At 39.2% G+C, this 22,005-nt stretch overlaps 2 protein-coding genes across 3 annotated transcripts in view; one reads left to right on the forward strand and one right to left on the reverse strand.

Annotated features, from left to right (window-relative positions):
- Positions 1 to 3,647: 3,647 nt before the first annotated feature.
- immp1l (inner mitochondrial membrane peptidase subunit 1) lies at positions 3,648 to 19,715 on the reverse strand. Its single transcript, XM_044347255.1, has 6 exons — positions 19,634 to 19,715; positions 11,105 to 11,215; positions 10,892 to 10,980; positions 10,582 to 10,708; positions 4,509 to 4,619; positions 3,648 to 3,808 (listed from the first exon to the last, which is right to left on the reverse strand). Exons 2-6 carry the CDS (start codon positions 11,213 to 11,215, stop codon positions 3,722 to 3,724), a joined length of 525 nt encoding a protein of 174 aa, XP_044203190.1. The 5' UTR covers positions 19,634 to 19,715; the 3' UTR covers positions 3,648 to 3,721.
- A 70-nt stretch (positions 19,716 to 19,785) lies between these two features.
- The window catches only part of elp4 (elongator acetyltransferase complex subunit 4), a 53,380-nt gene continuing 51,160 nt past the window's right edge, over positions 19,786 to 22,005 (forward strand). Inside the window, exons 1-2 of one of the 2 annotated variants that reach the window (XM_044347243.1) lie at positions 19,786 to 19,999; positions 21,892 to 21,927. In XM_044347243.1, coding sequence (XP_044203178.1) covers positions 19,822 to 19,999; positions 21,892 to 21,927 — 214 coding nt within the window. In that variant the 5' untranslated portion in view covers positions 19,786 to 19,821. The remainder of the gene's footprint in view (positions 20,000 to 21,891; positions 21,928 to 22,005) is intronic. The other variant, XM_044347233.1, reaches the window with a different exon arrangement.

Below are 22,005 nucleotides of genomic sequence, written 5' to 3' on the forward strand. Positions count from 1 at the left end.
GTATTTGACAAGGAAAAAGTTTAGTGTGAGAATGGGTATGCACAGATTTTCATTAGTGACCCACTGCTGCTGGTATCTTTGGGATAGAGATATTTTTGTTTGCAGACAGCACTAAAAGAGACATTTGGCTGTCAGAGTAACACTGCAGCGTCTGACCCAAGTTTACTTTTGGGTCACGTTCTCTACCATGGATATGAAAACAAACAAACCAGGCCATTACCAGTGACGGGCGGTTCTCATACTCCCTTTGCCCATACCGCCCCCTCTCCTCTTTCACGTGTCTCTGCACTTTTAAAGGATTCAATTAACCTGAAATGAACCAGGGAATCAAGAAAACAGATACAGCCTGTCTTCCTGTGTCTGCCCCATATCCAACTATTCTCCACTCCAGTTCCCTATTGTCCCTTCTGCCCCCTCCTGTTATTTCTCATCCTCCTCTTGCTTAACTCCTTTATTTTGCTTGTGGTACAGTTTGAGCAAATGCAAAGGCAAGTTAAAAAATAATTTAATAATAATAAAGGAAATTCCACAACTCCATTTGGAATTATTTTTTCTCTGAATATCTGCATTTCTCAACAAAGATTAGATAATTCTTTCACAGTGATGTAGCATTTTTGGCTCTTTGACTCATCATAAACTCGTCATAAACATGTGAAAACAAGCCCGAGACAATCAACCTACGGCCATTGTTCATTAACTTCATAATGAGCGCTTTATCAGGGTAATTCGCTGTGCTGATTTTGTCACTGAGTGCAACAGAAAGATTTAAAGAAGTTTAAAGAAAAGGCAATTGACATCAAGGCAGTCATCAATGCTATTAAGCTACACCAGAACATAGCCAAAAACAAACTGGCATGAAAAGTAAAGAGAGCTGCCAGCCTGAGAGAACTATTATTTATCCTAAAACTCCTCCCTGTCAGTAAGAATTATTGTTCAAATTGCTCAGTATTTTTGGGGCAATGTTATGCCTTTATTAGACATTTGACAGCAGAGAGATCACAGAAAATGAGGGGGGAGAGATCGGGAATGACAAACTTGAACAGGAGATGTTGCCGCTCATGGTTGGCACTTTAACCATTGGGCAACCCAATTAAAGCAATTTTTGCTGAAAATTAAAAAAAAACTTTAGATTTAATTTATTTTTATGTCATGGATTTCCATTGCCACTTTCACATTTATTTATAGAATATTTATATTATAATAACATAATATTTGATTCCTAATTGAGCATTTTGGAGGAGTTTCCTTTGCCACTGTAATCATAGTCATAATCCAATAACATTAACAATGTGCTCAATATCCATGCCCATATGAGATCACGCCTTGAACATGATAGTTCAGATGTACAGCAACATAACGTAGCAACATACAGTAGTTGCAACAATACACTTTCTCTCTGTCCCCCTCTTCTCTTTCAAAGGCAGCAGACACACCTCAGCCCTGCTGACAGCCCACAGCCTGACTCTGTGGTGCTGCATAGCTCAGCACAGCTGTCTGTTGTCCGTTTCTTCCGATCTCTATCTCTTCCTCCCTCACTCCGTGCTTTGTGCCCACTCAGCATGATAATGATATACACCTCTGCCCGGTCATCTCTTTGGAACTCTGGTCTCCTGGCACAACTAAAAGTATGACAGCAAAAGCAACATACAAGATGTATTATTCAAGTAGTGTTCAGCTCAGGTTTGGATACTATATAAGGAGGGTCTGGTCAGGCATAGTTGTGACAAATCATAAAAACTTGAGGGTACACTGGATGGAAGAAAAAAAAAAAAACCCACAGAGATAAATGTACCAGTAGACCTGAGGTGGTGTGACTCCATAATCTTCAGCTTTAACCTTGTTAACATTACTTATCATAAAAGCTTTTCATCCACCAGGGCTTGAGTTACATTAATAAACAGTCAGAGCTCCCTCTATGGGGCAGTATCTTTAAAAAGGGACACACTAAGATTACTTGTGTCAGCATTTCAGCTGAACAGTGGCACCGTGTTGACACGCAGCAGATGAATATTAAACCTTGAGACACAAAGATGTGCTTGAAGCAAAACCCTGCATAAATATTTTTCAGATGCACACATACACACACATGCTCACACAATCTTGAGCGTCCCTCCCAGCAGGCACAATCACACTCAGGCAGATAATTCAGTGTCACAGGGAGCCTTGTCTTTGACCCTCTGGCCCCCTCCAGACAGAGGAAGCAGCTGGACAAGGACCCACGGCTGCCTGGAACTCACTTCCCCTGGGGAGCTCTAAGGAGAAGAGTCCCTCTCTGCCTCGGAGAATGACCAGCTGAGCTTCCACAGCTCAGTATGTGAATGTGTTGTTATGTCCCTGTGTCCAGGAAAGTCTGAGCAGAATGAGCAGGCCTTAGAAATGACAGCAGTACGGGGCTTTTTGTGGGAGTCAGCAGGCTGATGAAAGAGCATGATATCACAACCTGCTTAGTTTTTCCCTCTGGTTAGATTTCTGTAAAGTTTCAAACGAACCTGCTTTCCACTCTGCTCAAGACTCTGAAGTGAATATTTGCCGTTTTTAATGTGTATGCATGTGTTTAAGTTTTACAATTAAATAGCTGTTTAAACTGCATTACATGGGCTAATTTATTTCAGTTTTACTGAAATTTATTTTAGACACAAACCAAGGATGAGCCGCAAATGCTCCCTTTTCATCCGTCCACACAACTGCTACAGTACATTTCCTTTCATCTTTGACAAGCACCTGCACTCTTGTAAAAAACATGTTATAAAACCTGGTTAAAAGTAAATATGACCTAGGAAGGTTTCTTTAACAGAAATCTAGCTGTGTAAAGCTGTTTTCTCTTAATCCTTTACCTCGATTATAAAAACATGTCTGGTTACTACAGAACGCTGACAATAACTCAGTGTCTTGAGTACATGTAAACGTACTGAGTGTGAGACTCAGGTTTAGTTCCACACACACAATATATTCAGTGGTGAGTGTGGTCCTTACTAAGTGCTTATTAATATTGTATGGTTAAATGGGAATTGTTAACATTTTATCAATTGCCTTGGCAGCCTAATGAAATATTAAACATTAAGAGAGCTTTTGTTTTACCATTATACCAAGAAAGGGTAAACACAAAATTAATAACATCTTTTTTAAGGGAATGAGACAGATATTTTCTGAGGTTATCCATGTTTAAAGCACAACTACAAACAACCTGCAAATATGTGGTTTAGGTGCATTTCGAAGCCAGTTTAAAACCAGCATTTAAATTCAACCAAAAAAATTAGTAATAAACCAAGTAGCCATCCATATATATGAACTTTTAGGTATGATTTGGTCTTTAATTAATTTATCTGAAGTTTAATTATTTGTGTGTCTTATTACTGAATAACCATCATCTCCAACATAAACCATGTCATCTTTGCCTCTGCCCACTCTCTGCCATTAGCAGTTCCACAGAGACACAGCTTTACTCGCTGCTCACGCAACGCTCTTCCTGTAGTGCTACACAGCTACAGCCAACACACCGTAAGCCACAGATGACATGGCCCTGTCAGTTAAGAAACAGTAAAATTAACCTAGAGATTGAGTTTGTATTGTGGTATTTTTCCCATAAAAAAAAAACTGAGTCTGAGCTTGATTAACCTAACCTGACGAAATAAAAGGTTGGCAAAGAATAACCACTTTTTTAAATAAATGGTTTTATTTAAAAATTACTGAAGTAACAAACGGTACATACAAATTGGATGAGTCAGTCTGAGTCTGAGTCATTCTGAGTTTTAATGATCCGTCTGGTTGGGCTTTCGCTGAGGGTCCCAAAACTATGTGGTGGCCAGAGCTGTATAGGACAAAGGGCACAGAGAAAGAAGGGGTTAAAAGAAAGATACTGTAGGAGTCACATATAAAAAAAAAAAAATAAAGGACCACCATTAATTATGCAAGACACTTTATCATTGCTACTCTAACAACTTTACTTCCTGGACACATTCGCTAATATGGCTTTTAATGATGCGTTTGACTTCATAAAAGATCTTGTTATTTCATCAGCTGTCGTAATAGGGCCTCCAGTGGAGTGCCGCTGTCCAATCAGATGGACAGAAGGTTGGCTGACCTGTTTCCAGGGTCGTGGTTGCTATGACATCCAGTGACATGACAACACAGCAGAATGGAAAGCTAGACAATATGTTGTCCAGGCTTTGGTCAATCAGACACACTTGCTTTGAACTTCCAACTGACTCACATCTTTCAAATTGTGTTTAAAATGGCCATACTGGACTATTCAAAAACTAAGTAAGTCAACTAACTAACTAACTAACTCATACTAAGAAAAATGTTAAAGAATCACGAATGGCTTGGTCAGCAGCTCAATATCTACACTGTCAGTATTCATATTGGAGAAATTTAATCAAAACTAGTTTCCTGATCATGCAAAAGAAGACATGGCTTAAAATTAATAATTATATAATGTGAATACACTCAATCTCTATGTAGGTTTGAGGGTTTAAAATGCATGACATACAGTCCACCTCCTAAGTTACCTTTAAGCAAACACGCCCTCGGATGAGGGCATAGGGAATTGGGCCATAGCTCCTTGAGTCAGTGGAATTCCTAAGGTTATCTCCTTCTAGCCATATGTGGCCTTTTGGAACCTAAAAAACAAAACGAAAACACCAAAGACATATGGAGAGAGGGCAAAAAATGATTGAACAACAAAGAAATCAAACAGAAAGAGAATCTCTAAAATCATATCACTACTTAACCTTTTTAACATGTAAAAGTGATTTGGTTTATTATGTAGTGAGAATCTACCTTAACCCCCACCACCAGCGAATTGCCTCAGCCATCCCTCCCTCCTCAGCCTATCTTAACGTCAACCTGCCTGTCCCTCTTTAACCCCATACCGTCTTAGGAGAAGGGTCATGGGTAACGGGCAGGGTCGGGAGGGATTTAGAACAACTTCAAACGGGGTCATTAGGCTGTTGGCTGAGATCTGCGCCCCTCTTACCCATGGAGGGCAAAGCCAGAGAGGGGCCTGAGATAGCTGGGTAGAGAGAGAGAGAGAGAGAGAGACAGAGACAGGGAGAGAGAGAGAGAGAGAGAGAGAGACAGAGAGAGAGACAGAAAGAAAGAGAGAGAGGGCTAAGCTGCGGCTAGCAGCAGTGTCCAAGGGTCTCCACCGCGGTCCGACCTGCCAGTGGGGCGGTCATCCAAGCAGGCTCTAATTCACAGTGACACCAATTATGATTAATCTCATCACTTTAGGAGAGTAGGCTTGTCAAGGCCCTAATTAAGTGCGCTGTCCCCCCTATATGTGCAGACAGGATCAACAACACATTATATTGTCATAATGGGCATCACAATCCGCGAGTCTATTTTTGTGTTGCCTAACTTTTTAACGGCAAAAGTCCTCTGGAAGAAAGAAGAGAACGTGAAAAGAGAAACAATATTATCCACACTGAGGTGACGTCACTTCTTCGCCTCTGCTCGTACTCCTTATTCCCATCACCCGGCTTCCCTGATTGGAGTCTTCAGTCCTACTGTGGGATGCTGCGTTTCGTTTCATATTCGATAATTGAGACAGATGATGTGACATAATCACGAGCCAGTGACATGTTGACCTAACATGAGGTAAACAACTCACTGAATAACGACGACACAAATGAATATCATTAAAGGAGTCATCTGAGAACCATATGTCAGCATGCTGGATTCCCACCATTACACCTCATTAACATGGTAACATATGCTGGCTCCCAAGCACAGGAAAAAGAAACACCACCGTTTGTCATCTGCCAAACCAGAACCCCCTGTTTCTTCTCGTCTTCCGTTTAAAAAAAATAACACCATCTTCCTTGTGCCTATCCAAGAAACCCAGAGGTTTGATTAAGAAATTTCAAGCATTCTGTCCTGAGTTTGGTGAAACCTCCAAAAAAGGAACTACCTCAACACACACACTTAATTTCTTGAAAAGAAACATTGGTTGTCTTAACATCACTTCAGTTGTTTACAATCTGGCGTGAAATCACTGAGAGGGTCAATCAATCTGATCGACAACAGAAAAAGAAAGGCACTTTGATTTAACTTTTATAAAGCAAATGACCTCATACAGAAATCCAAGCCAGAGCAAAGGCAAAATTACCTTAAGGATCAACCAGGCGGTGTTTCAGAGAAGTGAGAAAGTGAAGAGGTCTGAAACCTGACCAGTAATACTGTGGCCAGCATGAGGATAAAAGCTTATGCATATCACCTTGCAAGTTGCAGGTGTGTGAACAAAACAAAAAAAGCCCACAGTAAGTCAAAGGCAAAGCTATGAATTAACCCCTGATCGCTGCGAAGCAGAAGTGTAACCAGATAATGCACCATCCCTGACTCTGCTTTTCAAAGACAACTGCTGTTTCAAGCACCTGACGCAAACAGCAGCAACACACAGATTTCCAAAGATCCACACAGGCCCAACACTGAGTTGTAATATTTAGATGTGCAGTCACTTTGATCAGCTCTGCTGGCGGTTCTGGTGTGATGAATGGCAGAGATTGCACTCGTCCTGTGGTTGTAGGCTGAGTTGACATGAGGCATTGTGCAACTGTCAAAGACGTGTTGACAAGCACTGAAACTGGAGCTCTCTTCACCGTGGAGGTGTGTTGTTAAACAGTCACACCATTATGGTGCTCATTATGTTAACATGATTGAGGCGGTGAATTATGTTCAGCTTAAATACATGCAGGCTTACAGAGTTCACCTTTCACCATCTTGCTCCATCTATCTTTTTAAATTTTTTGATAGGTTAGGCGACTTTGTGTCACAGACATTTGACATGGAATATGGTGTTCCTCAAGGAAGCATTCTAGGTCCTATTCTTTTTTCTTAATTAGTCACCATAATGTCAAATATCACTGTTACCCTGATGATACACAACTATATAAATATCTCTGTTTCACCAGACAACCCCAGTTTACACGCTCTTTTACTTGTCTCGCTGATTCAAACAATTGGATGACTTTTTTTAAAAAGAAATGAGAAGAAAACAGAAATTCTACTCATAGGTCCAAAAGCAGAAAAGCAGAGACAGCAGTCAGTGTTTGTTAGCCTGTCCAAGCAAATTAAAACACATTACAGATCTAGGAGTGATTTTAGACTTAGTGATTTTAGTCTTAATTTTATTAGTCATTTTAACGAGGTCGTAAAATACATAATTTTTTCATCTGAGGAACATTGCCCAAATTAGACCATTTTAACTCAGAACGATGCTGAAATGCTGATACATGTTTTATTACAAGCTGCTTAGATTATTGCAACTCCCTTTTTAAATGGTCTCCCTAAAAATCTAGCACTGGCTACCTGTATCTGGATTTTAAAGTCCTTTTATGTATCTATGTATCTCACATAACGTAGCACCTACATATGTCAGCAACTGCCTATCATTTTATGTCCCAACAAGAACTCTCGGATCTTCCACTGCCATTCTTTTAGACATTCGTAAAGTGTCTCACAAGAAATCTGGTGAGGCTGCTTTCTGTTTTTATGTTTATGTTTTTTAAACTGTGGAATAGCCTCCCCATGGCTCTTAAACAGCAAACTCCCTTTAAAAAAAAAAAGAATAAATTAAAGACCTATCTTTTTAATTTGGGTTAACTTTACTCATATCATTGTTAATGTTTTATTGTATTGTGATCAAACTGTTTTTGATTGTTTATTTATTAATTTTTCTCTCATTTATTGCTTTTTTTAAACTTAGTTATTGTTTATTATTATCTGATCTTGTTTTGTTAAGCACTTTGTGCTGCATCTTTGCATGAAAGGTGCTATACAAATAAAGTTATTATTATTAATTATTAATTATTAATTATTAATTATTAATTATTATTATCTATACTATATATATATATGAGCATTTCATCCTGCTCATCTCTCTGTCACTTTATCTGTCTCTCTCTCTCTTTCTCTCTCTGCAGTAATATTAGGGATCAAGTGTCATTGTTTTGACACAATAGCTCAGACACAGAAATGATTCCTAAAAGGTGACAGGGCAATTAGTCTACTGCTGGATCTCTGAGGGTGGAGAGGACCTGCCTGTCTGTCAGAACAAAAAAGGAGGTGATGACAGAATGGCTTCCAAAATTCATCTTTACAGGTCCAACCCATAATGTCTCACATCATCCTAATAGTTACACACAAACATACACATCCTCGGGGGGGAAAAAACTCCCCGAGGGAGGCCAAACATTTATGTGAACAGTGGGTATTTTCTCAGTTACCTCAAATGCTGTCACACAAAACCAGTGATTTTGCTCCTGGCTGTTAAAAAAAAATAATAGTGCAAAGCATACAGTATATTAAGCTGTATGAAATTTAAAAAAAATGCCTAGTGACAATCAGCTTAGTGAAGCTTCAACAACCAAACCCAAGTATGCCTACACATTTACCAAAATATAGGCAAAGCTGTTGACATCACACCAGTGACAAAAACAAGACTCAAAATAACCTCCTTATGCATGTAAATGATGACAGTTTCTCTGTGTCTCTCTAATCTTACTGCATATAAAGCAGAACCTCTGCCAACTATCAGACACTAGATACCAGAAATTTTAGGTATTATCTGTTGTGCTGGTGAATTAAGTATTTATGGTAGTATGGTGCGGCTTAAGTTGGAGGTTTATAAAATGTTTGTAGCTCTGCATTACTTTTACTGTGTTTGAAAAGTAATAATTTTATAAAATTAGATAAAATGAACAGAGCCAATATGTAGATTGTAACCATTTGAAAAGACCCTTGGTTAATTGAATAGGCTATCATAATGTCAGGATTTAATACATTTTCAAATTAGACAATTTTATATTTTCAAACCATCAGTTTATTCTAGCATATATCTTGATAAATATGTAATATTTGAGACTATAAAATGAGACACTGGATTTTGCTTGACCCATGTAGGTTCGTTTTCAGCAGTATGTATGAAAAAAAAAACAAAAGCAGTGCTTTACTGATTGAGAAGAAGTGTGATGTGGTGAAAAAAAAGGAAATTCTTCTCAGCTCAACAACCACAGCATTACATGTTCAATAGAATCTAAACAAAAATCATTGAACTGTTACGCTACAAAGTGTTGACTGAACAGAAGTCCTTGTATTAAATGATACATTAACAAAAACAATGTATTGTCAAACCTCAAAGTTGATTTGCCGCAGTCCAAAACAGTGATATTTTACCTATGATTCAAGAAATTATCTATAAATATGTTATATCGTGATTGTCTTCATGACATTTATATATTACATTACAATACTTGAAGGCTCTCTTATTTAACAAAAAAAAGCTTTTACTTTTGGATAAAGCTACATGGTTTAAAATCAGAGATCACATTGTAGCAAAAAAGTCCTCAAAAGCAGTCAGAAAGCCTGATTTATGGATCCCTATCATATATATGTACATTATATCATATTCATAATGGGTATGAAGCAGATCCCATTGATCCTGGATGGGACTAATTGGATATGGGAAAAGGATCTATGAATGGATAGTTTTGAAGATTTGTAAAGTGACCTGAATCATACTACCACTACCACCGAGATATCACCATCTATTGACCAGTATAGGCAGCAGCTAAGTATAAGTGAATGAAAGTTAAGGAGCATCCAAAATGAATGGAAGTCAATGAGCATTATGCTAAAATTGATGGAAAAACCCCAATACAGCAGCTCTCCACCTAGTGGCAAACTGCATCCTGCTGCTACTTCCTGAGATTATGAATCACAACGCAAATGATGTCACCTATTACAAGTTCAGTTCTCTGTATGAGGAGGTGAAGCGAGTAGAACAGGAAACCCCTTTATTTCCCATTTCATTTGCTGAATGACACTTTCTGGCCTTATGCTATGTTTCGCTGAACCCATCCAACAGTCTGCCCATAGTCTATAAAATACACAATAAATTCAAAAACATGCAACATAAACGCAACCTTTGGTTTGCAGAAGTGTGTATACACACACACACACAGACACACAGACACACACAGACAAACACACACACACGCACACACCTCCGCCCACCCATCAGTCTGTCCACTCAGCTGGCACTAACTCTAACAGGCTTCAGAGAGATTGCAGGCCTGAGCTGTGGGCGTTGGGGAGAGTAGTAATAGAAAAGCAATGACAGTGGTTTCACCAGCAGAACCCCTGCTCACTCTCTGGTTTTATCACTGTTCTGAGGAAATATAGGTGTTGTCAAAAGCTGATATTTTGACCAATGACACAAAATGGATGTGTGCGGTCGAAAATGTAAACAACTATGAAAGTCTATAGACTGCGGTACACACACACAAGGAAAGCCAACAACAAACTGAGAGACAGTTTTTCATTATACATAGAGATTCTGTTTGTCATTTTAGAGTGAAACAAACTATCAAGTATTTTGTTGTGAACAAATTCTTCATTCAATCGGTATTTCCCTGTATCCTTTTAACCTTTTTTCTTCCAAAGAGACTCTTTGAGTTGAGGTTATTGGAAGCCAAACAGTAAAACTACCTTACTTGGTAAAGCAGGTAATCACAGGATGCATAAGAATAACAACTGAAAAGCAGAAACAAATATAGGCTTGTATGATGTAAACATACTTACATATGTGTGGGTCTTGAAAAGATCTGATGGGCCACTTGTGCAGATCTTGTCACCTTCCAACCCAATTACCCTTTTACAAACATTCATATTTGGGTCAAATGGACTTTTTGCAATTACTATGTCACCCCTGAAAGAAAATATAAACACAAATACTTCATTTGTAACATTCAGGGTGCATTTCTTCTCAGACAATGCATAACATCTTACAGTGCATCAGAAAAGTAAATTATAAAATGCCTATACATATTCCAACATGGCTGCTACGTCCTCTTTTTGCTCACTGCATATGAATGTACTGACTGGGACCCACTTTTGTATTTTGCAAAGATGACGACTCATCCGCTCAGAGAACACGACATCATGGTTGACAATGGTGGGCTCCATAGATGGACCAGAACACTGAAAAACAAACAAAACAAAACAACAACAAAAAAACAGCAAAAAATAAATTATGTCATATGTACAGATGAGTGAATATAATTTGAGAAAAATGAAATTATTCTGTGATCTTAATAATACCAACCACCACAAATTCTCCAATGTATTCAAAGGCACAATGTGCTATGCAGCCATACTGGACAGTGTAGCCCACAAACCCCAAGGTCTTCCCCAGCACACGGCGGAACATCTTCATCTGCAGTGCAAAACACAACTATAGGTTAGGGGACAACATCAATATACACACAGTAATTGTCAAATGCTTCACCTCTGGTCCTAAAATGGGTGGTGAGGAAATGATTCAGCGTCACCATTTATGGTAGGCTTATGTCCTCTGCAGGATTTCTAAAAACAAAGGCTTTTTGGTTTAATTTTTAAAGGTGTGGACAAGGTTGTCACAGCTGGCCTACTACTAAGATGGCACCCTCCCTGGTGTTTCATTCTCAGAGGCTCAGCGGCCAGTTCACACCAGAAAACTGCCCTGAACTTTGATCCTGTGTAGGATGGACCAATCAACACCTCGCTCTCAGGTGATGGACAAACACAGAAGCTGTGACACTTTCAGCCACGCAGCTCTGTACTGTCTGCAGCTAGTCGCTGACATTGCGCTGCCTCCACTACCACCACAATCATTAGAGCGTTTATCAACTTCTGTCAGCACCATAGAAACACAAAGACACCGCTAGCACCCATCCACCTGCCCTGCAAACACTCCGTCACACAAACACACACACAAGGACTATCCACGTGTCTTCTGAGCAAACATCCCAGCCACACTCAGGTTATTGACTTTTACTCAAACTGCAACCTGCTGGATGGACAGAAGAAAGTAAGTCAATCTTTACACACTGTCACGCACAGTGCGTACGTACTCCGCACGCACACCTGCACACACACACATGCATATGCACCATCAGATTGAAACTGTATATTTAGAAAAGAGTAGGTACAGCTTGGCTTAGAGGTTAGACTGCACTTCAAACATTTTTAGCTTTGGCCGCTGTCCTGCCAGTCCACCACAGGGTAAAGAAATCTCTTTTCTCCATCTCCCCTATTCCTTCTGTGTCTTTCCCCCTTTCTCTCTCCATGTCTTCTCTCCCTCCCAGGGTATTATTAACCAAAGCAAGCAGAGCGGAAACCAAAACCCCAAATCCTCAGAGCTCTGGGAATGACTTCCCAAAGATGGACATGGATTAGACCCCCAATTTCTCCCTTGCCCCACCACCTCCATCCCCTTCTCTCCCCAGGTCCCCAACAGACCGGGTGTCAGGTGGCTCTCCCAGCCCTGCCAAAGGTGTTACCCCTAATCCCATTATCCCCCCCACTCTTCTCACACACACACACACACACACACACACACACACAAACATACACACAATGCTCTCTCATTCATGCCAACTATATTCCACCTATTAAACCTTCTATCTATTCTTCCATCCCTAGCATGATTTGTCTCTTTGGCCCATTCGCCATCCTTTCTGATCCAAAAACACCAACTCCATCCTTTCACCTCCCTGTGCGCTGCTACCGCGCTCTTCCCTCTGTTCCCTGATCACCCCTGGCAACCCTGTGCTTTTTGCCGCCACAGCGAATGACGGCGCTCAAACAGGTGAAGGGGGGCATATATATTCTCAGCACAGGGCCCAAATGAAGTGCCCCTTTCCAGTCGCAGCTTGCTCCGATGTCTTGTTCTGTTCCACAGGAACTATAAACTCAGTCCTCCCCCAGCTGGTACAATAACACCTCTGGCCCTATAATTCCTCTGTTGGGAAGCAAGTGGTCTAAAGGTTAATGTGAATCTCAGGTCTGCACTAAAGCGACATGTTCAGCTCTATTTGTCTTGCTCTCAGCTTCCTCCACCAGTGCCCCTCTCATTGTGGTACTGTAATGCACTCTCAGACATGATCTCACATGTGCTCTTCCTTCTGCTAGGCTGGGGATCAGGAATCTTTGCTAGCACTCATTCGCAAAGCACAGTGGACAGCCTCCCGTACAGCTGCCTTCATATCTCTGTTTCAGCCCCCCCTCCATTCCAGTGTGCATTCATCATAGGTAGGGATTAAGGGACTTTGCATAACAAGATCACACGGCCAGTGACTGATATCAAGAGAGTCCATATGCAGCCGCCTGGTTTTCTGAGGCACCCTCTGTCATTGATAGTGTGTGTCTGTGTGTGTGCATGTGGTGTGAATGTGCACAGACAATGGCATCACCTATGTGTTTCATACAAAGTGTATATGTGAGCTGCAGTGACTCCTTTGTGATTCAGTATGAGGTGGACATCCACAGAGACATCTGATTGGATCTCTATTACCTCTAATTCCCCCGAGCAAAGAGTCAGACAGCACACACTATCTCCTTGCCCCTAATACCCAGCGCATGTGTGCGTTGGGGAGTACCAACATTAATTGAATGCTGTATTACAGCTGTAAATTAACACAAAGTCTCTCTGTTAATCCAGGATTACACGCCAAACATGTTCATGGGAAAACAAAGAAAGTCAGCACAGCCCTCTCTGCAGAACCATCTGTGGCCACCGGCCTCCCATGGTCACAACACAGTGCTACAGTGGGGAAAAGAGGGGGATCCCAAATGAATAGCTGCTGATGGAAACACCTCATTGTGTGTTTAACTCTGTGATCCTCTTACTGAGGGAATACCATTCACTCAGAGCACAGCAATCACAAGGAGATGAATGAAAAAATTCTTTTTTTTCCCACAATATCAATCATGAGCGCAAAATACAGCAGTAGCATGAATGCCTATCACGGCGTCCACCCAGCTGTCAAAAGCATTTTGAGTGAACAATTTGAGACACTGCAAAAATAAAACCTGAATGAGATGTATTTCCGTCATCTGCAGGGTAGACATGAATAAAGAGGCTTCCTGAACATCGCTTTGACAGACATATCCATGAGAAAATAGTCTCTCAAAAAGCACTGGATAAGCATTAAGAGGCATTGGGAAAGTTGTATTTTTTATGTCAGCAAATGGGAAGCTTCCTCAGGATGAAAACAATGAAATTACCTTGGCAATATTTAGTGTTAAAGGACATTGCCATATAATCAGGATTGGTGGCCAGTGCAACAAGACATATGACATGTCTTGAGGTTGTAGTGGACAGATAACTATTGCTTATGTCATTATTGACTTAATAAAAAATTGTAATCTGCTTTTCCGGAGTTTTGCTAAGTCAATATCTGAGTGGGAAGTCAGCAACAAAAAAAAATCATTAACTTAATAATAAAGTGAAGCCAATAAAAGCAAACCAAAGTTACTTATTGAGGCCATAAGGAAATATTCAAATAAGAATTACAGCTACTGGCCTCTGGAGATTTGAATCTGCCATTGGCTGAGTAGTGTTAATTGATATACATGGCCAGTCTATTAGACCCACAAAGAGAATCTCAATCCAAACAGCACACAAGGGCCTTGCAGTGGACTCCTTACACAACTAAATTAGGAAAACATGGGCTGAGAGAGAGCTGGGCAACAGGGGGGCTAAGAGGCTTACAAGCCCCTTGTCAGATATTCTTCTTCTCCCTGAGGATCCCAGATGGAAGGGAGTCTGGAGGAGCAGGCAGCACCAGAGAGGGGACGAATCCCACCTCTGATGTCTTCCTCTGGGCAGCAGAAGGCAGAGGAGGGTGGGGCTTTGGTCCTGTTGCGCAGAGCTTGATTTGATCTTAATGTGAGCTATAAAAAGGAGCAGGTTTGGCAACCAGGGGGGTCTGTTTCAACTATCAGTCCAATCAGAGATAATCCTGCTGATTTAGACACAGACACCTGGCTGGATGGAGAGTGACAGATGTAAAAGTCCCAGTCACAGAGATGTATGTCTAGCCCCAATCTTTCATAGGTCTGCCTTCTAACAGAGGCTTAATTGAAGCGACTGATCTCCATATTGCTCTTTTCAACGTTGCTAATGGCAACACAGCCCTGAAACAGCTGAGCGAGGTTACTATTTGAGGAGCTGAGGGTTTAAACCTACAATCAATGGGTAAGCCAGAGCAAATAATAGCCAAGTGATATGAATACAACTGCTATGAATTGAAAGGAAGTGTGGGTTGACGGAGTCCCCAGCCAATTATATAGAATGGAAAAACTAGCTACTAAGCTTTATTGTATTGACCACAAGCGTATATGTGGTGCTGGCCTGGTGCTGAGAGAGTTGAGAGATCTTATCTAGTGTTGTATCAGATTCACAAAGGGGTCAGTGTTTTGCTTTGACCATCCTGATATATTTTAATATTAGCTAAAGACAGGCACCTCAACCTAAACGCAAACCTATGATTTTTAAGAATGGGATTTTCTTTTATTTGAAATTAGCACATATTATATAATTTTTCTATTATATTTTATCCAATAGGTCAAGCTAAATATGGCTCTCTGCATTTTAGCAACATCTGCAAAAATCTCAGGAAACCATAGCCAGTCAAACAATATGGGATGTTGATTAAATGGAAAAAGTCAAATCCTTAGACAAAATTAGCTGAACCCATCCTAAGTTTATTGTTCTTTTTCCCTTGGAATATTACTTGTTTTCAATGCTAACAAAACAAATATGGTGCATGTTGATGATTATCTTGCATCCCCCAGACACAAGAAGTCTACCTTTTCTCGCAGCTCCACACTGATGGCAGAATTAGAATGAAGAAACCAAAACAGTCTAACCAGGAAAGGTCTGACATGTTATGACTGCTGCCATTATATAGTTCAATCAGATACAGAGACTGATAAAACTGACAAAAACACAGCATAAAAACACAAATGCACCGATGACACATTGTAAAAGAAGGAAAATCATGTTATTTTTGTACAATTAGGGTGCTGTGTTTACACTGCCACACACTGAATTGTGCTACGAAGCCCAAAGGTTAAATTGGGATTCAAGAGAATTGGAAATTAGGTGACTGGCACGGCACAGAGGATGTGGACAAAGTTTCCACAGCAATGTACTCATACATCCTGCACGTTGCAATGCTGAAGCAGGCCCTCCTCCTTCTGAGATGCAGGTCAGTCAGTGCATCTTATTTGTCTCATATAGGCTTTCCACAATGCCCAGTGTTGTCAGTCATGATATATTCCCTTGGTCTCCTGTCAGGACATATAAATCTCAACAGTGCTGTCAAAACAGCAGGACTGCCTCTGCTGAGAGCATTTGTAAAGTGAGCAGTTGCTTCCTCTGGAGCCTTACAGTATCCTGTGATCTTGTGCTGCCTCTGGCCTCTCTCTGTCACAGAGAGCTTTTTTACAGCTGTCTTAAGAAATACACTGATCACTCAGCAGTCAACCAGTTTTAATAGTGGACATTCTACCAGTTCTTTACCTAATCTGATACTCCAAGTTCTTGAAATATGTGCAAGAGGTTTCCATCATCAATAGGCCTTTTACACAGCAGGCATTTTGACATGTCATAGTAAGGACAGCACAGGTGTTACTAATAACATTATCGATGGCTCCTTTCTATTCAAGTGTCCCACAGCGATGAGCCAGTATGCACAATACCAGGACCCTGAAACTAAAGCAACTTAATAAAATTCAGACATAATTAATTTTATGATTTAAACCTGTACTTTTCCTGCTGTGACACGTCAAAATTTCTTTTCTGAAAGGCCTATAAGCTGCTGAGGAGAGTGCTGTGTTACATTCAACATAGATTGCCAAACCTCCTTTACGAACTCCCATATGAATTTAAAAAAAGTATTTTGGTTTTTGTTACTGTTGTAGATTACAGAAAGGCAGTCACAATGTGCACAATTATTTTAAACAGATTATGTTGTTGGAATACTTAATATTGTGTTTGCATTTTGCCAACTGCATATTCAGTATTTTCAATAATATTAACAATATATTCTAGATAAAATAGTATGTTTGTTATGATTATTTCTGGACCACTTTGTCCCTAAATGATATAGTATCAACCATTATATCAAATGTAGCAAATACAATTTTCATTTTAAACAATGGTATTGTGTGTTGTGTGTGTAAAATAGGAAAATTGAGGCTGTAAAAAAGTCTACTGGATTTCAGAAAAAAAAGTCTTAGTGATATGAACATATTTCAGTTTAAAAATAAAGATGAGGAAAGTTCATCATTAGGTTGACCTCAGCAGAATTTGTATAAAGATTGTACACTGAACACTCGAATAGACTGTGTTGGTGTTATCAATTTAAGTGTAGTCTGATTAGGCTGTGATCATTATTCAAAACTTTAAAACTGTGAATGAAAATCAAAAGGCACTCATGCTCACCACAAGACATTCCCACAGCTATTTCTAAACTGCTGTGGCTTCCTACTGTACACTTGCAATGCTTGGAGATTTCCTCCCCTCACTTTTACACCTGCTGAGCTCTCTAAGCTGAATGCAATTGGGGAAGTGACACACAGGGCTCCACAGTGACATTCAGTGTCAGCTTATGAATGACTATAGTGTATACAACCAAAAACATAAAACATACATACATAGTTACTGACTTGTAGAACTACTCGTGCACACACTAAGCCCCTCTGTATTATGAAGCACTTGTGCAACTGCGATCCATGACCTATTTATCACATTACATTACATGACATAAGACCTACTATGACCTTAGGATGTAAGTTATGAGATAGATTTTGACAGATTAATTCGTTCTGTCTTTACAAAGGCCATTCCTCGGCAAAGATAGAATAGAATAGAAATGGAAAGAATAGAAAGAGAACAAATTATCAATGCAGCTATACTGTATATTTTATATAACCCTGTTTCCTGTCTGCACTTTCCACTATCGAATAAAGGCAAAAATGCCAAAAATAATCTCTGGTATATTGTGTTAACTTGCTATTTTGAGGTGTGTTAAGATTTAATTTGGACATCCCATGAAGCATAAATACAACCTTTCTTTACTTCGCTCAGTTTAACTTTGTTGTTTTGTGTGTGTTAAGAAGGCTCAAACTTATCTTATTACAGACAGTTTTAAAATGCTCTGTGAAACTGAAAGCACTCCATCATGCAGTGAACCAGTGCATTATATAAAAGATTCCTGCTTATTGAACACTTGAAAATCATTTCCCTTTTTATACATAGATGGATAAATAGATAGAGACTTGACATACATCACAAAATACATGAGGTAGGTAAAAGAAACAAATACAGTTACTTATATATAATACTTATATATAATAACTAAATAGACTAACTCAATTATAAAATAAAAATAGAATAAAAATAGAATAAAGACTACAGATAAAACCATAACTAGAATATAGTATTTGCTGAGTATACATTGTTCAATGATATTAATATGCTATAATACACTGTACATTAGTCAGGTGGATATTGCTGAGGTAGTAAGGTGAGGTGCAGGACTGTCCATGGATGTTAAGTGTTGGATGGATATTGTAGTTTCTATGGAGAACATGGGCCAGTGGTGGAATGTAACAAAGTGTATTTACTCAATACTGTGCTTAAGTACAATTTTATGATACTTGAGAAGGTACTTTACATGAGGATTTCCATTTTGTCATACTTTATACTTGTACTTCACTTCATTTCAGAGGGAAATATTGTACAATTTACTCCAATACATTAATTTGACAGCTTTAATTACTTTTCAGATTAAAATTTTACATAAAATAACACATGATGAGTTCATAAACAACACTGCATTCAATCAATAGTTAGCAGTTCCACTAAAGAGACATTTCTCCTCTAAACATGGTTTCATTTTATTAACTGTTCAAGGCCCAAAGATTAAAATTCTCCAAAATTTCCCAGATTAGAGTCTGAAAAATGAATCCAATTTTATAGCAGAACTTTGTTTTTTCTTCCTTTGTTTCCCACTAATCTTCTCACGACCCCTCAGATTCATCTTGGGACTCTTTGGAGGGGCCAGAGCCCTAGGTTGGGAACCATTGGACTAAACTGTATATAAAGTCGTTCAAACTAACCAGTAAAATGCTGCTTACACATTGATTAATCAGTAGTAATAATGAATTACTGCACTTTATTAAACATATTTAATATCAGTTACTGTGGTGGATTTCTACACAACCAGTACTGTTATTTTCAATACTTTACGTAAATTTAGCTGATAATACTTCTGTACTTTTACTTAAGTAGGATTTTAAATGCAGGGCTTTTACTTGTAATGGAGTATTTTTACATTGTGGTATTTCTACTTGTACTTAAGTAAAGGATCTGAGTGCTATGTTCTCTTCATTTACACCCATAATAAGGGTTCTATTCTATTCCAGCAGTAAATAAGAATAGAATAGAATAGAATAGCCTCCCATTAGATCACCCATAAACATTATGCGCTTAAGTTTCTTGTTCAATCATGATGTCATGTGTCATGCATAGATAAACAGGTATGATTGTTGCCTATTCTGTTCAGCTAACTAAAATAAAAGTGTGCTGTGATTGAAAATGAAAGAGCAGATTCTGTTAAACAATATTCTGGTTCTGTCATGTTATGTAATGAAACCAACAAGGTCATAGCTGCACAAAACGAAGTTTTTAAAAGCATCGACTAACTGCTGGTTATTGACGAACATACACGCGCTGTGTTTGCAGACAGCAGGAAAATATAACTACCAGCTAACTTTGGATAATCAGCAGAGTTTTACTCACCAGCTGACTGTGGGATTCAAAGCTCCGACCACGCAGTTATCATCACAACAAATGGACCTTCCTCTTGACAGCTTCGACAGCCGGCCCCGTAACACTAGCCGGCCTGATTGGTCGAGCTTCAACAAAGTCCTCTCTGATTGGACGACACGCTCCAAAACATTAACCGGCGTCACCACGTCACAGGCAGTATGGCTGCTCCCGCGAACCGTATGGCTAACCCCCCTGGTGAACGTTTACCGTTCAATACTACGAGTTTTCAGAAGAAAACAAGGAGCAAGTTGTTATCCATACCCGGTACCCGACCTTCGGTTCAAAATGGACAGCTCCTAGTTTCGACCGGTGTCACGTCACTCGACTATTTGCTCGGTTAGTTTGATGGTAGCTACACATGCTAACTGTTTTCAGTGTGACGTTAACGAGAAACACTGAGTTTAGTAGCAACATATTTGTGTAATTAATTCCTAAAAGGGCAAATCTATCATCTGTCACAGAGTGGGGAGTTTTGTCACTGTCAGGACAACTATACAGAAAGTAAACGTTAGCATACCTTCTTGTGTGTAAATTGTTTATCACAGATTGACACGTGATATACCATGAGCAGGTACTTATCACTGATATGTGGAGTTTGCCTGTATAAATGAATCAGTGTGGTGTCTTTTCAAATGTTTTATGAGGAAAAAGTAGAAAAGATAAGAATGTTATCTGGCCCCTAAAAAGAGATTATGAATTGACAGAATATCTCTCTACTGTCAGAGATAGAAAGCAGAGACAGGTCCTAATATAGTACAGGCTCAGTGACCACAAATTGGCAATCGAAAAAGGAAGACATTAAAAAATCAGGGCAACCAAAAGAAAACAGAATCTGTGGTAACTGTTCAACAGGTGAGGTTCAGACAGAGATGCACTTCCTCCTACAATGTAAAACATTCAGTGAAATGAAGAACATTTACTTTAAGAAGTTCAACTCTGTAATTTCAGATTTCAAAGAACTTAATGACCTCTCAAAATTAAAAATACTTCTAGGAAAAGGAGGCCTAATATATATCAACACACCATAACCTGAGGGACAGCCAATGACCTAGGTGCACACAGCACACGCATGCATTCACACACATACACAAAGACATGCATAGGATATATTGTGTATATATATAATTAATATATAGCAATCTTAATTTTGTGTTAATGATCATATTATTGTTATTTTGTACTGTACAAATATTTGGACAAATTGTATTTTGATGGTTTGGCAACATTGTTCTCGAAACTTTCGTGTCAATAAAGCCTATTGAATTGAAAGTTGAATTGAAATTGATATTTATGTCAGTTTCAAACGGTGCTCCAACCAACAAATTGTTTAGATGAGAAAACACATTGGACATCCTCTAAAATTAGGCAAAACACATTATCCTAATCCTTAAAGATGATCCCTGTGCTCATTCAAAAGGATGGAGATACTCTTTATGGCTTCCTGGCCATATTTTAATGCAAGGAAATTGCAGGTGTCAGTTAACATTATGTGGCCAATTTTGACACTTCATCTTAAATCTTGCATATTTGGGTAGTTATGATCTTGCAGATACTCATAAATTATAATTGTGTATAATACAGGCCTAGTCCTTCTGGTGATTAACATTTAGATTCCCCTAATACTCTATCATTGGGAGCTCTGACAGAAATATAACTTTATGTCAGTGGAAACATAGTCACATTCCTCATTTCTTTTTTGTTTAACCTGTAAAGTACATGTTTTGAGGACAATGTTAGAACACCCCAAAAGGTTTTATACAACTTATTCTATATATATATTGTAAATGTGTTATAACTAAGCAAATTTTCAGGTGTGGTGACAGCTAAGATGACACTTTTCCAGTAGCTCAAACCTATTACAACCAGTGTAGTTTCAGATTACCGGTCTTATACCTTACCCTCCTGCACCGACACACAGGAACATGGTCTAGCAGAACCCAATAACACTCTGGCTTAATGAGAAAAGGGAGACATTGTAAAATGCTATTTAACATTGTATCAGATTAAATGGAACTCTTACCATAACCAATGTGAAAACACAACATGTCTCTTCAGATGGTCAGTCCTCCAATTTTCTTATGAATGAGATGAAGAGACAGCAGTGGAGGCTGGAGAGGAGAGCAAACTAAACAGCAGTTGGCCAAAGGGAGTGTTTCACATTGATTCAGAGTAAGACTGACTGTATGATGTGTCACACTGATATTGTTATTTTTTTTCTTCACAAACAGGTGGCGGCTTAGCAGTTGGAACAGTACTTCTCATAGGTGAGCCTATTATTTGCCAAATTGAACATTTGATGGTTTACAGGTCCCGTGAAATGGTATCATTACTTCCTTAATGTG

Source organism: Thunnus albacares, chromosome 1, assembly GCF_914725855.1.
Source record: "Thunnus albacares chromosome 1, fThuAlb1.1, whole genome shotgun sequence".
In the NCBI taxonomy this organism is placed as follows: Eukaryota; Metazoa; Chordata; class Actinopteri; order Scombriformes; family Scombridae; genus Thunnus; species Thunnus albacares.

Excerpts from the sequence above, each read along its gene's own strand:
- immp1l (XM_044347255.1), bottom strand. The coding sequence starts at position 11,215 with ATGAAGATGTTCCGCCGTGTGCTGGGGAAGACCTTGGGGTTTGTGGGC. Across the intron at positions 10,709-10,891 it reads CATCTTTGCAAAATACAAAA|GGGTGACATAGTAATTGCAA; the intron begins GTGGGTCCCAGT and ends ATTTTCTTTCAG. Across the intron at positions 4,620-10,581 it reads TTTTCAAGACCCACACATAT|GTTCCAAAAGGCCACATATG; the intron begins GTAAGTATGTTT and ends TTTGTTTTTTAG.